At 38.5% G+C, this 17,259-nt stretch overlaps 1 protein-coding gene across 1 annotated transcript in view; it reads left to right on the plus strand.

Annotated features, from left to right (window-relative positions):
- prss56 (serine protease 56) overlaps window positions 1-15,621 on the plus strand; it is a 37,029-nt gene extending 21,408 nt beyond the window's left edge. The window contains exons 8-10 of the mRNA XM_048604571.1: window positions 3,907-4,077; window positions 13,449-13,555; window positions 15,448-15,621. Of these exons, the coding sequence (XP_048460528.1) occupies window positions 3,907-4,077; window positions 13,449-13,555; window positions 15,448-15,621 (452 nt within the window). The remainder of the gene's footprint in view (window positions 1-3,906; window positions 4,078-13,448; window positions 13,556-15,447) is intronic.
- The last annotated feature ends 1,638 nt before the right edge of the window (window positions 15,622-17,259 follow it).

Genomic DNA, 17,259 nt, shown 5'->3' on the forward strand with positions numbered 1-17,259 from the left:
GATAGAAGGTTGGCTCTCTGGCAGAAAGCAAAGTGTGGGGATAAAAGGGTCTTTCTCAGGATGGCAACCGGTGACAAGTGGTGTTCCACGAGGGTCAGCGTTGGGACCACAACTTTTCACTTTATACATTAATGATCTAGATGAAGGAACTGAGGGCATTGTGGTTAAGTTTGCAGAAGATACAAAGAAAGGTAGATGGATAGGTAGTATTGAGAAAGTGGGGAAGCTGCAGAAGAATTTGGACAGGTTAGGAGAGTGGCAGATGGAGTAAAACATGGGCAAGTGTGAGGTCATGCACTTTGGTAAGAAGAATAGAGACATAGATTATTTTCTAAATGGAGAGAAAATTCAGAAATCTGAAGTGCAAAGACTTGGGAGTTCTAGTCCAGGATTTTCTCAAGATAAACTTGCAGGTTGAGACAGTAGTTAGGAAGACAAATGCAATGTTGGCCTTTATTTTGAGACAACTTGAATATAAAAGCAGGGATGTACTTCTGAGGCTCTATAAGGCTCTGGTCAGGCCACATTTATAGTATTGTGCACAGTTTTGGGCCCCATGTCTCAGGAAGGATGTACTGGCCCTGGAGCAGGTTCAGAGGAGGTTCATGAGAATGGTCCCAGGAATGAAAAGCTTAACATATGAGGAACGTTTGAGGACTCTGGGTCTATACTCAATGGAGTCTAGAAGGATGTGGGGACATCTAATTGAAACTTACAGAGTACTGAATGGCCTGGACAGAGTGGATGTTGGGAAGATGTTTCAATTGGTAGGAGAGACTAGGACCCGAGGGCACAGCCTTAGATTAAAGAGAGATAAGGAGAAACTTCTTCAGCCAGAGAGTAGTGAATCTATAGACTCACTGCCTCAGAAGACTATGGAAACCAGATCATTGAGTATACTTAAGACAGAGATAGATAGGCTCTTGATTGTTAAGGGAATCAAGGGTTACGGGGAGAAAGTGGGAGAACGGGGTTGAGAAACTTATCAGCCATGATTGAATGGTGGAGCAGACTAAATGGGCTGAAAGGCCTAATTTCTGCTCCTATATCTTACGGTCTTATGGAGCTCAGATGTTAACATTTTAAAAGTCTCAAATCAAACACCAAATACTGTGGCTACAATAGAAGATCAGAGGCTAGGAATCCTGCAGCAAGCACCTCACCTCTTGACTTCCAAAAGCCTGTCAACTATCTACAAACCACAAGTTAGGAGTATCATGGAATATTTCCCACTGGCCTGGATGAGGACAGTTTCACCAACAGTGAAGAAGCTTGACATCATCCAGGACAAAGCAGCCCACTTAATTGGCACCATATCCACAAACATCCACTCCCTTCAGCAACTTCACACAGTAGCAGCAGTATGTACCATCTACAAAATGCTCTGCAGAAGTTTAGCAAAGCTACTTGGACAGCACCATCCAAATCTAGAAAGACCATTACCATCTAGAAAGAAAGGACAAGAGGTACGTGGCAACACCACCACCTGCAAGTTACCCTCCCAGCCACTCTACTTCTTGGAAATATATCACCATTCTTTAAAATCCTAGAATTCTCTTTCCCAATAGCAAATGGGTGGTCCCATCATCAAATGAACTGCAATGGTTCAAGGAGGTGTTTCACCACCACTTTTTTGAGGGATATTAGGGGTGCAATAGATGCTGGCCCAGCCAGTGATGCCCATGATCTTGAATGAGTAACCAAAACCACCAATTTAACTTACCCACTTCTGGGTTTATCAGAGCTTGGTCAAGTGTCAGACAACCAACCTTGCTCCCAGGTTGGTTATTTAAATACTTTAATGACCCTGGTAGCCTCTGACTGAAAACTGATTTGCTAGTTTAACTCTGGCTGAAAGGAGAGACATTTTTTTGAGGCTTTTGATTTAGCACTCGTCAGGTTAAACTCAAGAATGCCAAACTTCAAACAATTACTACAATTTATACTAGAGAACAAGGGTGCTGATTGGTTGGCAAAGTGACACAGATTGACCAAAATGTTATCATGGAGGAAGCAAGTGCTGTTCGACTGGGGAATCACCTCCAGCAGTAGACATTTTGTTTTGGGTCTTGCAAGTACAAATTGATTGTTTACTTTATTTGATCACCAGTCATTGGGATTTAGAGTCAATGTATTTAGTATTGCACTGACACTGAAATTTATGCACGACTTTGCTCAATTTTGTGGTAGGCATAACATTTTTTGGACTGATGGTTGCAGCCACTGTACATGTTGCCACTGCATAGTAACAGTGCAAAGCATGTTCATTCAACTGTTCACAAAAGGCAGAGTGCAGGCTGTACTCGAGCTCTTGTAATATAATGTACTGTGGTTGTTTGAAATTTGGCATTCTTTTGTATGTCCTGCTGAGCATATGATCAAAAGCTTTAGCAACATATCTCTCTTGTCCACAATATACAAGTGCTACACTACCAAGTGACATTCAAACTCACAATTGGGTATACAATAAAAATTACTAAGTGTACCACAGGAAGTCAGATTTCAAATAAGAGGAAGTAATGTCTTGAAAGCGACAGAGAATGCAAAATAAATTAACTCAGTGTTTTATGACCAACCTTGTCTCATCATGCATTTCAGCCCATTTCTAAAAAGAATTCAGTATACATATAATGTAACATGCAAAGGATGCAGAAGCCAGTTCAGATCACAAGTGCAGTTCAATTGTTACATGCCTGGATTTTATGTACTTGTGTGATTTGTAATTGAATATTCAGACCCCTGATGGAACTGAACCGGATCACGGTTCTTACGAATAGACCTGAACATTACGTGATGTCTCTTCGATTTGATGGTCATTGGGAACATAAGTTGTCACTTCTGAACAGACCCAAGCCTCACAGTCACTTAATTCAACATGTGCTTGCTGACCTTATGAAATAGGGTAACATCCCACTGAATTCAAATATTATGGTGGGTGTTGCTCATAGAATGGGGGCAATATTCCCCAATCTGTTACAGTTCCAGACGGGATACCCCAAGTGTTTAAGTTCCCAGGTGAACTGACTCCCCTTGTTTATTCACCTGCCCCTCGGTTAATTGCAACAAGTTTAAGTTAAAAAGGATCCCTTCCTATGTGGATACCTTTTCCCAAAGCCCAAATGATTTTATGTTTTAAAAGCTGCCAATTTAACCAATCTTTCTTGAGTTAACAAAGAGTGAGTTTAATAATTACTAAACACAGAACGATTAGTAATGCATACAAACAGATTAGAAATAAGACGTGAGTGCAAAAAGATAAAGATATAAAAAGCAGATGTATGGATCAATCTTTGTAGTGTTTGTGAAATCAGGTAGTTTAACATTGTGGCCATTGTAGTGGAGCTTCACATCTATAGTTCTGATAATCTATGTATCTATCTCTTCAGACAGCTACTTAGTTCCCAAATCCACTCATATTTTGGAATTAAAAATTAAGAATGTCCATAGTAATTTGGAGTTTTGGCTCATGGTCATGACATTTATCATTGGCACAATTTACCAAGGGGTGCAATCCTTTATGTATGCCAAAACTACATTTCATTGTATTTTTAGCACAAAGAATTAGATCATGAGAAGGCTTTCATTGAATTGACTTTAATGCCAGCAAGCATAACTGGGACATCGTAACATACAGGCATTGTAACACTGGAATTTGAATAGCCATCTCTGCATATTTCTGGTAATGATGTTGACTTTTGGCAATAATGGCGACAATACCTTTTCATCTGTTGCATTTTCTGTAAATTTCCATTTAAAATGTCTTATAATGTACTTTCACAACTTTTGTGAATAAGGTATATTTTTTGACAAAAACATAGTCCTGAAAAGATCTAGGTGGCTATTTTAAATCACTATTAACTTTAGTCTTGTAATATTCTATTCATTCAACATCGTTATTTATTACAGAACTTGGGACATTTTTGCAGAAATTGCTGGACCTGCTTCACCCAGTGGAAGAATTTATCCGCATTCGAGACAGTTTCTCCTTCTTTACAGAGACAATCCCGAAATTCATGGAGAACATTTACACAAACATTTTTCCATCCCAAGGGCAGCACTTAGCAAAGCATGAGAAAGGTACACAATGAAGTGATGGGATTGTGTGGGTTATCTAAGTTAATCTTAGTTTTAATTCAGATTTTGCACATTAATTACACAAACAAAAATGCTATTCTGATACTTTTATTATATGTTCACTTGATGTGGGTATGCTGTCCAGGCCAGCAATTATTATCTGTTCCTAACTACCCTCGAGAATGTGGTGGTAGGCCAATGTTTTGAACTAGTGCAGTGAATGTGGTGTAGATAACAGACACTGCTATTAGGGAGGGTATTCCAGGAATTTTCCCTAGCGATGAAGAATTAATTGGCTGACATATTTCTTGTGTTGTAACAGAGAATACACTTCATAAGTATTTAATTGGCTGTGAAGAACTTTGGGATGTTAAGGTTTACAAAATGCACAATAAAATGTAAGTCTGTCTTTCATTAAGGGTATTGCATAGCATGGCAAATAGTGAGCTTGTACAGGCAAAAAATGCATTGACAGCACAAGAGGGAGGATGCCAGACTACTGTGACAGCTGGAGGGAAGTTCCCTTTCATGGTTAGTGGGTCTGAATGTGTCAATGGGAGCTGATGGTATAATATGATCTTGTATATGGGCTGCAAGAAGTTAGCATGCAGATTCAGTAAGTAAGTAGGAAGGTAAATGGAAAGTTGATCTTTCTTATAAAGAAGATGGAGCATAAAAATAGGAAAGTCAACTTATGTCTGTGCATAGCATTTGAGACAGACCTAGAATGTTGTATACAGTTTTGGTCTCCTTACCCGAGGAGAGATGTACTTGTAATAGAAGCAGTTTAGACGAAGGATAATTCGTGGAATAAAGAAGTTTTCTTATGAGAAAAGGTTGAGCAGATTGGGTTTATAATCATTGGAGTTCAGAAAACTGATAGATGATCTTAATGAAAACTATAAGTTTCTAAGAGGGCTTGATGTGGTAGATTCCAAGAGGAATTTTCCCCTCCTCGGGAATCTAGAACTAGGGCCACAATTTAAAAACAAGGGTTTACCATTTAAGAGTGAGATGAGGAGATTTTTTTTCTCAAAGAGTTGTTAATCTTTAGAATTCTCTTTCCCAGAGAACAGTGGATACTGAATCAACGAATATATTTGAGGCTGAAATGGACAGATGTTTGATCATCAGTTTAACGAACATAAGCGGGGAAGTGGAGTTAAAGCCACAGTCAGATCAGCTGTAATCTTATTGAATGATATAGCAGTATGTATAGGCTGAATGGCCTATTTCTGCTTCAATTTCTTATGATTTTATTGGTGAACAGGAGTGTGGGAGGCCAGAAATGCTATGTTGGGCCTATGGCAAGAAACACTGCTCCCCTGGATTACAAAAGGAAGTGCTGAAAGATGCACATTACTTGGTGGAACTGGTAGTTCCCACCTCCCTTTTTTTGTTGGGTTTTGCTAGACACAATGTGCAGTAATGTTAAGGTTAAAACTGCACTCCCAAATGCATTGCGAGAATCTGATTTAAACATGTTAATAAAGCATTCTTCCTTTCCACAGCAGGAGATTCAGATACACCAATATCCAAAACTTTAAAATAACACAGGTGGCAGGCACATGAAGGCCATTTTAACCAGTAGAAATGATGGGAATATGTCACAAGATGTATTTCCCACTTCATCATGCTAGATTCAAAGGCTTTGTGGGAGCCAGTATTGGATAGTAAAGCCATGGATCAAAATGTTAAAAACTCCAAAATAAGTTGAATCGATCATTAGCCAACCATTTTATCTTCCCTGTCCCATCATTTGGAACAATTTGAAAATTAATTTTGTCCTCCAGCTGCCCAGAGTTGGATGGTTAATAAATAAATTAGTCCAAAACATCCCGGATGATCTGAAAGGACCTTTGCTATAATTAGACTCTGTAGGCATTCCATTGGCACTTCTGCTGAACAGAAGAATTAGGTTCTTATTTGTAGTATGTAACTGTTAGTAGGCCACCATAAGAGATTCAATGTATTTTCAAATTGCAGTTACTGAGTTACAAAGTTTATTAAGTGAAATTATGCTTCAAGTCTGATTTATTAATTAGCATGTGCATTTTAAATGATTAAAAGAATGGATGCAAAGAAAAGATCTGTTAGAAGAAAGACATGGATGGTCGCTGGAAACTAATTTAGAGTCAAATATTCAGCAGAATATCAGCAACAGGTGAGCACATTTTTCAACTTTTCAAATTTATTTTTCTTCCCAAACCACCTCAAATGGCCCAAGGGGATATCTTCTTGCGTGAATTGAGACAGTGTATTCAGTTAAGTTATTTAATGATGTGTGGCATCACAACAAAGCCTGATTTTGTTGGATTTTATGAATTGCTGACACCATGCTTGGGAGTGAATGGGTGCATAAGGTGGTATGTGTTGACATGGGTAGGGTATGAAGAGTGTTTGGAGTTTAAAGGAGAGGGTTGGAGGCATGTTTCATGTTTTATTTTTTATTTCAAAACTTAGGACACAGGGCAAGATTCCCAAGGTAGGTCTGGCATGTAGCCAGCCTCCAAACCTCTGGGTCTTTCTCCACAACTTCGATTCCAGCCTGTCTCACCCAGCAGCCCCACCAAAAGTCCAAAGTCCAGGCAGCCATTCTTAAAGGTCAGGCTCATGGAGCCAGGATTGATTCCATCTCTGTGCAGTCAACCTGGATCTGTGACTGCTGGAAATCTGAAATAAGAGTGGAAAATGCTAAAATATTCAACAGGGCTGGCAACATGCGTGGAGAGAAAAACTGTTGATGCTTATGATATTTGTTCCATTCTCTTTGAGCTGAATTTTTCCAGCCTTGTGGAGCTATTTTTTGTAAGGGGGAGAAACGGTAGACACTTCTTTTGGTGATTTATGTGGACAGTGTTGATAGTACTATTGTCCATCAACTATGCTAAATTGTATGTCTGAGAACCATTTATTGGGACAATACTTTAAGATATGATTTTATAGATCTTTCGTGGCCTGGTATTTCTAAAAACCACAGGTTTCTAATTTTATAAATGGAGTGAACAGCACAGAATGCACAAATGGTCATTGACCTGACTGCCTATGAACGTGCAAATGGTGGCATCAATTACTGACAACAAATGTCTCAAAGCTAGAATAGAGGTGAATATTCGGGGCTATGTCTCTCTGTTCCATATGTAATGATGTCACAACAGTTATGCAAATAGCCGTACTGAGGCCAAAGTCTCCAGAATAATGGCAGAGGTCCATAGCAGGGACAAAGGCTGCCTGTGTTGGGTGAGAGAGAGAGAGAGAGAGAGAGAGCAGCTTCAGGCTGAATTTGGACATGGAGTGTGCACCGAAGACTCACTTCTCTGACCATACAAGAACTGGCTCAATATATTACCCTTTCAGTTGGAAGGCAGCTGTGCCCATCACTTGGCAATGATGTAGCACTGTGAGGTGGCGTTTCTTTGCAATCTGATGAGTGATAACCTTCTATAAAAAGTTTTAATTTATATGTAGAACAATATGAATTATCAAAGATTGCTCTCCCAATATATAGCTGCCTGCATGAAATTCATTTAGACTGAATATGTTATTTTCCTGTGCAAAAAATGCTCTGTACACTATAATATGTGCAAGTTTTACTTAAGTTATATGTAAGTAATTTCCTTAGGTTGCCTAGTGGCATAAAGTAGAAGATAGTTCACTGTTTTTATTTGGTAACTATTGACTAACAAAAACACATATACTTTATTTACCTGAATTCCTCTCTTTTCAAGAACTGTAGAAATGGGAACAAAAGAAGTTCAAAACTTGTTTAAAGGTATTGGACCTGATTTGGACAATTGGATGAATTATTTTACTGAGAACGTAAATTTCCCTGACGTGGACAAAGAACAGGATAATACAGGCAGAAAAGAAAGGCAACTCTTTTTCCAGGTATAGTAGCCAGGAATTTCACAGTTCCAATGCTCTAGTAGAATTAAACACGTGAATAATTCTGCAAGTGTTGAGTACAGAATGTATCTGGCAACATAGTAATTTTGTATAGATACTAATAGTTTATAGCATACAAGACCAATATGTCTGCCATGGCACTTCCAGTGTTAGGTTTTCTCATCCCATTTCCTTTTCCCTGTATCATGTTGTATTCTTTGTTATCCCTTTAAATTGGTAAATGTAGTGGTTATTCATCACAAACTGTATGTGAGGGATGTTTGCCAATATTTTATTTTAGAATTCCAAAATACAGATGGAATCACTGAAAGAAGATGTTCAAAGTCTGTTGAGGAGTTTGAGCTCCCAGCCTGAGATAGATGAGCTACTATCTGCCATGCAGAAAATTCCACACGAAGCAGAGAGATTGTCTCCAACACCTTTGAAGGAGAATGGTATATTTTAGAAACTTTCAGTCGTCCTTTTTAAAGAAGTTAATTTTTATTTTTACATTTACATTCTTTCCCTTTTGCAACATTGTCTCATCCACACAAAGATAAGGCAGTTTGCGAATTTATCAGTTTGTCTTATTGTTAGGCAGAAGAAATCACAGTATAAATATGGGGAATGAGAAATCAGAAATTAAAACCGAACATGTCTGGAAATAGTTAGTAGGTCTGATAGCATCTGGAGAGACAGAGAAACAGTTAACATTTTGAGTCATCACCATAGTGGGATTGCCACCACCTACAAGTTTCCCACCAAACTATACAGCATCCTGACTTGGAGCTATATCATTGGTCCTTCACTATTAGTGTGTCAAAATCCCTTCCTAACAAGCACTGTGGAAATAGCAGCTCAACAAGACTGCTGACCTCCACTTTCTTCAGAGCAATTAGGGTGGGCAAAAAAGTGCTGTCCTAGCCAGCAACACCAAAATCCCATGAATGAATAAAAAGAGGTCAAATGTGACTCTCCTTCAGAGTGAGGTATCAGGACTGTCCACTTAGATTTGACAATTTGTTTTAATATAACATGTATGAGGTTTGCACTCATATTAATGAACTTCAAAAGACTTTATTTAACAAAGTTATTTACAAGATATGGTAACAGGCGATACGCTTATGATGCCCTACAGACTTAAGTTCCAGTTCCATGTGATTTGGCATTACTATGACATAGTCCTTTTCGCATATACTCAGTGGTTATCCTTAAAGCAAAGGTATAAGTAACCCTTTAGTCTACCTGTTACCTAGTTGAAGAGAGTGAGAAATTTTAACCAGAACAATGAAGAGACTGTCATTGTCTCACCTGTTGCGCAGACTTGATGAAGTCAGTCGTCCCTCTCCTCCAGTTGGAGGACAGTATGGGTTGTTTGGCCTCCTCTCCCAGCCAGAGTGGTCTCCATCTACTTGTCTTTCCAACAAAAGAAAGGCCATTGTCACCTCGCTGTTGTTTAAACTGCAGAAGTGAAACGATATGAAAACAAAGGGAGTAGTAAGTTTAATAAAGTTAAATTCAATTTATTTGCTGACTTGAAACAAAAGCCATGGTTTCATTATTTCCTAAAACACCTTGGAAATGCTTGTAAAAGAAATGTAACTGAAATCAACTATTTTTAATAGGACTAAATTCATCTAAAAATAACTTAAGAGTGAAGAAACAAGGTGATTCAAGTGTTGTACCAGACTCTGGGATGTTTTTGAAAACCAATGGTGAGTTGTCAATTTGTATACCATCAAAAATGTCAGCAAATTTTGAAAGGGATCGTCACTAAGAGGAAAAGGTACTTTCAATGAAACTCAAATCTGAAGGTAGTCTTTGTTTGGATCTGAGTTCTGAGATTGGCATCCACGTTAGAAGTTAATTGGAGGATAACATTAAATGTGAACCTGCGTATGGCTTTTCTATTTAACTGAGAGAGAAGCATGACAAATTAGCCCCTAAAATGCAGGAATATTTTTTAATTTATTTGTGCTTTAAAATGCTTCCTAATCCAATAAATTACACCCAGAGAACATTGTGCCACACAGGTGTCAGGCAATGACTATCACAAACAGCCTATCAATCTTCCCTTCATATTCCATGGCATTCATTGGAAGGTAAATGGAAATGTCATTACCTCCATGTTTACTTCAAGTCACACACCACTGGGATTTCACCATCCTTTTATTACTATTGGATTAAAATCCTGAAAATTCTTACTAAAACGTATTGTACTGTTACCAACACAAGCCACACTGCCTTGCCAGTGACGTTTACATCCTCAGAATTCTTAAAATTAAAGTTATTTTCCATTTAACACCTCTAACCATGGTTCATGCTAAATACGTAGTTCTGCATATAAGCAAAGGTCAATGCTGTGAATAAAAAGATATATATTGGAAGTAAGTGGCAAGACCAGATGGCTGAACTGGGTGCGTCAGTTGAGTCAATGACAGTAGGTGCCAGGCCTCATAGGATTGATTAGTGGGCCGGTGGTAGTTGGGGGTTGGTGTCAGGTCAGGTTCGGGGTGGTGGGTATCGGGCCCAGGAGTCGAATCAGTGGGCTGGTGGGTCAGGTTGGGATTGAAGATGGTGAGGGGTGGGGCTAGAGTGGGTCAGGTTGGATGAATGTGTTAGGGATTGGATTAAGCATGTCAGGTTGGGAGGGTTGGTAGGAATTAGGTTCAGTGAGGTTGGATCAGCGGAAATGGATTGGGCAGGGGTGGAGTTGTGGTGGAGGTGGGGGTGTGGTGGGTGTGTGGTGATGTGGTGGTTGGGCCCACCAGGGTCAGGTTGGGGAAAGGTTGACTCCAAAAGGATCGAGTCAGGTACAGTCATGGTTGGGCATAGGGAAGGGTAATAGATAGGGGGCTATTAATGGAGTATCAGGGATCTCTTGAGCTATTACTCAGAAGTTAGAGCAAGTTTTTAATCCTCTACCTTTTCCTGGGTAATTGTTAAGCTTAATTGAGTCAGAACCCTTTGGAATCTTCAACATTAACAGCCTATTTCAGAAGATTCCAGGTGTAAGGGAATTAATCATTGAAAATTCAGTTTCCTTCAGAGTAAGCTGCAAAGGGAATTCTGCTTGGTCCCAACATGCAACTCCAGTCCAAGCTGCTCCGGCAGTTATCTGCCCATTAGAATATCTAGGCCATTCAGTCATTTTAATAGTGAAAAATGAACCAGCTTAAACAAAATATTTCTTTCCATACCCGGGCATTAGCTAAGATGAATAGGTTATTTACATTTAAGGAGAAAGTAGGCAGACAAATGAGATGTAAAAGAAAAGTAGGTTTAACTGAAAAATTTAGATGAAAAAGGTTGGGTGGAGGCTTGTGTGAAGCATAAACACCACACATACCAATTGAAACAAATAATTGATCCAGTTTTGAACATTCTGTGCAATTTGGTAACCATCAAAAACTATTGATATTTATTAATAATTTTTGTGATTAGTAACAGCGGTTAGTTGACAAAGCAGGCAAATGTGCCATTTGTGCAAGAATGGGTATAACTATAAGATCAGAAGATATAGGAGCAGGAGTGGACCATTCAGCCCACTGGGTCTGCTCCATCATTCAATGAGATCATAGTTGCTCTGATAATCCTCAAATCCACTCTCCTGCCTTTTCCCCATGACTCCTGGTTCCTTTACTGATTAAAAATCTGACTATCTCAGCCTTGAATATACTTGATGACCTAGCCTCAACAGCCCTCTGTGGTAAAGAATTCTACAGATTCACAAACTTGTGAAAGAAGAAACTCCCCACCATCTCTGTCTTAAATGTCCAACACTTTATTCTGAGATTATGCCCTCTGATGCTCGACTCTCCCACAAAGGAAAACAAACTTTCCACATTTACCCTGTCAGGTCTTCTAAGAGTCTAAGATGTTTCAATAAGATCTTCTCTCATTCTTTTACATTCTAACAAGCCTGGCCCAATCTACTCAACCTGTGCTCATTAGACAGTCCCTCCATATCTGGTATTAGCATAGTGAGCTTTCTCTGGACTGCCTCCAATGCCAGTATATCTTTCCTTAGATAAGGGTCCCTAAACTGTTCATAGTTTTACAGCTATGTTCCAACCAGTGCCCTGTATTAAGGCTGGTTTGTGATGCAAAATGACACCAACAGCATGGGATCAGTTCCCATACTGACTGAGTTCACCATGACAGTTCTACCTACTTAACCTCGTCCCTTGCCTGAGGTGGGGTGACTCTCAGGTTAAACTTACCAGTATTCATCTTTGTCTTAAGATACTACACATTAGGCTATTTAATAAGAGCTCATGGTGTTGGAGGTAGTATATTAGCATGGATAGAGGATTGGCTAACTAGTAGAAGACAGAGAGTTGGGATGAGAGGGGTATTTTCAGGATGGCAGCCTGTAACTAGTGGCGTGCCTGATGGCTGTCTGGGACTTTGGTGACTTTACCTTTACTTGTGTAGTTTTAGCAAAACCTCTCTACCTTTATACTCCATTCCATTTTTAATAAATGCCGACATTCCATTTGCCTTCCCTACTATCTGCTGAATTTGGATGCAAGCTTGTTGTGATTCATGGACAAGGACCCTCAAATCAGTCTGTTCTGTTGCTTTCTGCCTTCTCTCTCCATGTAAATAATATTCAGCTTCTCTATTTATTCTTCCTGCTACTGGGCATAACCTGGCATTTTCCCACATTATATTCTATCTGCCAAGTTTCTGCTCACTCACTTAACCTATGTATAATTCTTCGCAGACTTTTTATGTCATCATCACCACTGGCCTTCCCATCTAGTTTTGTCATTTGCAAACTTGGCTATGGTACTTTCACTTTCCTATGTTTTTTGTAAATAATTGTAACTTCAACACTGATCCCTGTGGCACACCACTAGTTACAGGCTGCTAACCTGAAAATACTCCTCTCATCCCAAGTCTCTGTCTTCTATTAGTTAGCAATCCTCTATCCATGCTAATATACTACCTCCAACACCATGATTTGTTATTAAGTAGCCTAATGTGTGGTATCTTATGAAATGCATGAAAATCTAAATGTATTATGTGCATTGTTTCCCCCTTATCCATTTCCTTATTACCTCCTCAAAGAATTCCAGTAAATTTGTTAGGCATATAACCTTTCTCATGAAACCACGCTGATTCTGCTTGATCATATTATGCATTTTTAAATGCTCAGCTATTACATCCTTTATAATACTCTAACATTTTCCCAACAAACGTTAAGATAACTGGCCTACAGTTACCATTTTTTTTGTCCCCTTCCCTTTCTAAATAAAGATGTTACATTAGCAGGTTACCAGTTCTCTGGGTCTTTTCCAGAATGTCAGGATTTCTAGGAGATTATTGTATACTAGGATGCATTCTATCAAGTCCAAGGGACTTATTGTTCTTTAGCCCCATTGGTTTCCCTAACACTTTTTCACTAGTGATAGTTTTATTGTATCTCTCCCATTTGACTCTGTAACTAAAAGAATAATCATGTTAGTCTTCTCGCTGTTTAGGTTGTCAGAGCATCAATGAATCACTGCTCAATGTCAGTTTATTAATGGATGAATATAAATGGATCCTGTCTATACCAATAGAGAAATTGTCAATGAGGTTTCAAGAGGTATGTATCAATGCCTTATTTTAATTCATAAAAGTCTTCACTAAGAAGATTCATATGTATAATTCAAACTTTAAATAGACCCATGTGAGTTTTTCGTGTTCATGGGAGATGGGAAAGAACTCCCTGAATATGGAGGGATATAAATTACTGCTCAATTTCTGCCAAATGTGCAGCTCTCCATGTCTTCCCAGGGCTTCCGATCTGAGCACCCATCTAAATCAAATGATAGGTTTGCAAAGGGTAAATTTGATCCCTGTGACATATATGAGTCCTTGATTAGCATTCTAACGTGGTACTGTTGATTAGATGTTGGCCACTTTCTCCACTGAGCCAGATGTTCTGGGTTTGATTCCAACACCAAAGACAAGGACAGGATTGCAGTACTGAGGGACTGCTGCATTGTTGAAGGTAGCATCTTCCACAAGGGATGTAAAAACAAGGTCCCCTCCAGCAAATGTAATAGATTCTGTGATATTATTAAAAAGAACAGCAAAGGTGTTACTTCCAATATCCTGAGAAACTAACATCGGTTTACCAAATATTATTGTCATCATCACATTGTTGATTCTGGCATCTTCCTGTATTTAGGTTGGCAGCTATGTTCTTAAATTACATCAGTAAATCCACTTGAAAAGCATTTAATTGTAAAGTATATTTGGACATTTTGTGATTTTCTATATAAAAATATTGTTTTCTCATTTACTGTGTCTAATGTGCCTTACACACTCAATCCAGTAGCAGCTGGCGGTCCAGTTGAAGAGGAATCCAGGGCGCAAGTTTTCATTTACATTTATAGGGCCAAGAGGAGCATAAATGGACAGCCTGGGATGTTACTGCATGTGAACCTCCTCCAAAAAATTGGCCACATTATTAAACCGTAGCTCTCACTCAAGAAGGTTGACACTATCTATGAAAACCATCCTGCTTGATTTGCACCCATTCCTCATTTTGAACATTCACCTACTCCACTGTGATGCCCAAAGGCAGCAGTGTGTGCCATCCATAAGGTGCACTATAGCAATTCACCTGGCTACCTTTGACAGCACCTCCCAATCTATGACTTCTACCACCTAGAACATTGTGGTCAGAAAACCATAACTTACAATTTCCTCTCCAAATCTCAAACCTTCCTCACTAGAAATTACATCACTTCCCCTCAACTGTCACTGGTTTGCAATCCTGGAACCCTTCCTAATAGTTTTGTCTGTATATCAATACCACGTAGACTACAGCAGTTAACGAAGGCAGCTCATCATCACCTTGTTAAGGAGTATCAGGGATAGGCAATAAATATTAGCCTTCCTAGCTACACTCATGTCTCATGAATAAATTCAAAGCAAAACATAATGAACATCTCCCCTTCTATTTTAGAGTGCTGTCTAATGCATGCAAAACACATATTTAAATACTGACACATGGTGAGGTATTGTATCATGGCACTGTGAGTGAATTATGATTACCCTCATTATACATTCTGTTAATTTATGTATTCACCATTTCATCTTTGATTATTTTCATCATTTATAACAAGCTCAAACAATCAAAGACATGTTCTCTTCCACCTGTTCCTTTTCACAGGCTTACCTCCCTCCCAGATGCCCTCGCTTATTCTTCTATCATCGTGATTTCTTCTTGCTCATCGTCTGGCATCTTTCCATGCAATTGTAGCTTTTTTACTGAGAGACAAATGTATATATGTATTCTGTTGTGTTATTGTTTCCCTTTTATAGTAACAGCTTTGTCTGTTGTTTCTATAATCCTGGTCTGGCATTGATTCTAGTAAACAATAGTTATGATTCTCTGCAGTATATTTTATATAAATTAAAAAGCAGTTGATAAATGTATTTTTAGCTCAATAGCACTTTATTGGGTGTATTTATGTTCTTGTCCAGGTTCTGGTTGACATGACTTCTAAAAATGAGAAAGGGCTATTTAAAGCACGTGTAAAAGCTACGGTTGGAGGTCGGCTTGCAACTTTTAACAGTTTGGTTGGATTGGAGAATGACTCCTTTTACAGAAGCATGGCACGAGTTATTGGCCAGGCCTTGGATGTTTTACAAACATAATACAGTTCTAAGAATAGGGTATTTGCAACTCTCCTTCTTGTTGGGATTCTGGTGTTAACACATTCATGCATATTTCTAGTAATATGAAAAATTCAACGATGTAGGGAGAATTTATTATATTGCTTTGGTTGTAGCACCTCCACAACTCTTAATAGTTGGAAAATGAGGAAGGAATTAAAATTTTCAAAGCACCTTACAATATATTGAAACATTACAAAGCCTTTCACATAATTACTTTCAAAATACAGTGACCGCTATGTGGTCAAAAATCATGAACTAGTAGGTTTTGTATTAAATTTAATAAATGTTTGGATGACCTTTTAGAAGATTTTAGAGCTTCTGGGTAACACAGACTTAGGTTTGGAACCTGAAGGAGCAAAATTATTTATGTTCTTGACCAAAAATTCAAAAATGAAATGTCTTAAATATCTCATTTTTGGTCCTTATTAAGTTATGGAAAATATCAAATGTTTAATGAAAAGCCACCATAGTCCTGTTTGCTCATTTGAGACAGACAGCGAGTGGTGAGTTTAACCTGAGGGCAATCACACCTCAGGCAAGGGGAGAGGTTTAGAACAAGAGTCCATCATGATAACCTCAGCTGGTTTAGGAATTAAACCTATGCCAATGGCATCATTCTACATTGAAAGTCAGCTGTCCAGCCAATTAAGCTAGTCTACCATCCAACATTAGGTAGCCATCAAAGGTTACTTTGCTGGAACACTGAAATTGTGTAAATTTCTTCAAGCATGCATCATCTATACAATTATTTGTCACTGGAGATATCTTGTGAGAAGAATTAATAGAAAGGAAGAAATTATTATGGTATGAATCACCATTTAAATTTTATTTCTTTGCCACAGTTAGACTTCAGTATTGCTAGTTTCCCTAAAACAATTACAAATCTGGTCAGCTTGATATGAGAAACTTAACTTCATTGTGGGGAGTAAATTTGTGATTAATATATTTTCCCTGCATTCGTATCTAAATGCAAGAGATAGTGGGGAAAATAGTTGGTTAAACTTGGTTACTTAGAAGAAGATGGTCTTTTGTAGTGTGTGTCCAAAATGGTGAATCAAACTCATTCTGTAGAAGAACCCTACGTTTTTGACCAACATGTTGAATTATTGACTGCAAATGGTGAAAAAATATACCTGCTACACTAAATTGTAATGCTTATGTAAATTCTGACATTACTGATTTACCAGATATTTTGTATCATTTACATCATATAAATATAACTTTTTGTATAAACATAACTTTTTGTATATTTACTCAAGTGTTACCTTTAATTGGTTGATAACATTAATCATTAATAAGCCAAAATGCATTTAAAAACTTGAAAGAGTTCAGTAAAGGTTTACAAGGATATTGCTAGGGCTAGAGAGTTTGAGCTATAGGGAGAGGCTGAATAGGCTGGGGTTATTTTCCCTGGAATGTTGGAAACTGAGGGGTGGCCTTATAGAGGTTTATAAAATCATGAGAGGCATGGATAGAGTAAATAGATAAGGTCTTTTCCTCAGGCTGCAGGAACCCGAAACGAGAGGGCATAGGTTTAAGGTGAGAGGTAAGAGGAAAAATTTAAAAGGGTCCTAAGGAGCAACTTCATCCCACAGTGGGTGGTGCATGTGCAGAATG

This window comes from Rhincodon typus, chromosome 13 (assembly GCF_021869965.1).
Source record: "Rhincodon typus isolate 14 chromosome 13, sRhiTyp1.1, whole genome shotgun sequence".
NCBI lineage: Eukaryota > Metazoa > Chordata > Chondrichthyes > Orectolobiformes > Rhincodontidae > Rhincodon > Rhincodon typus.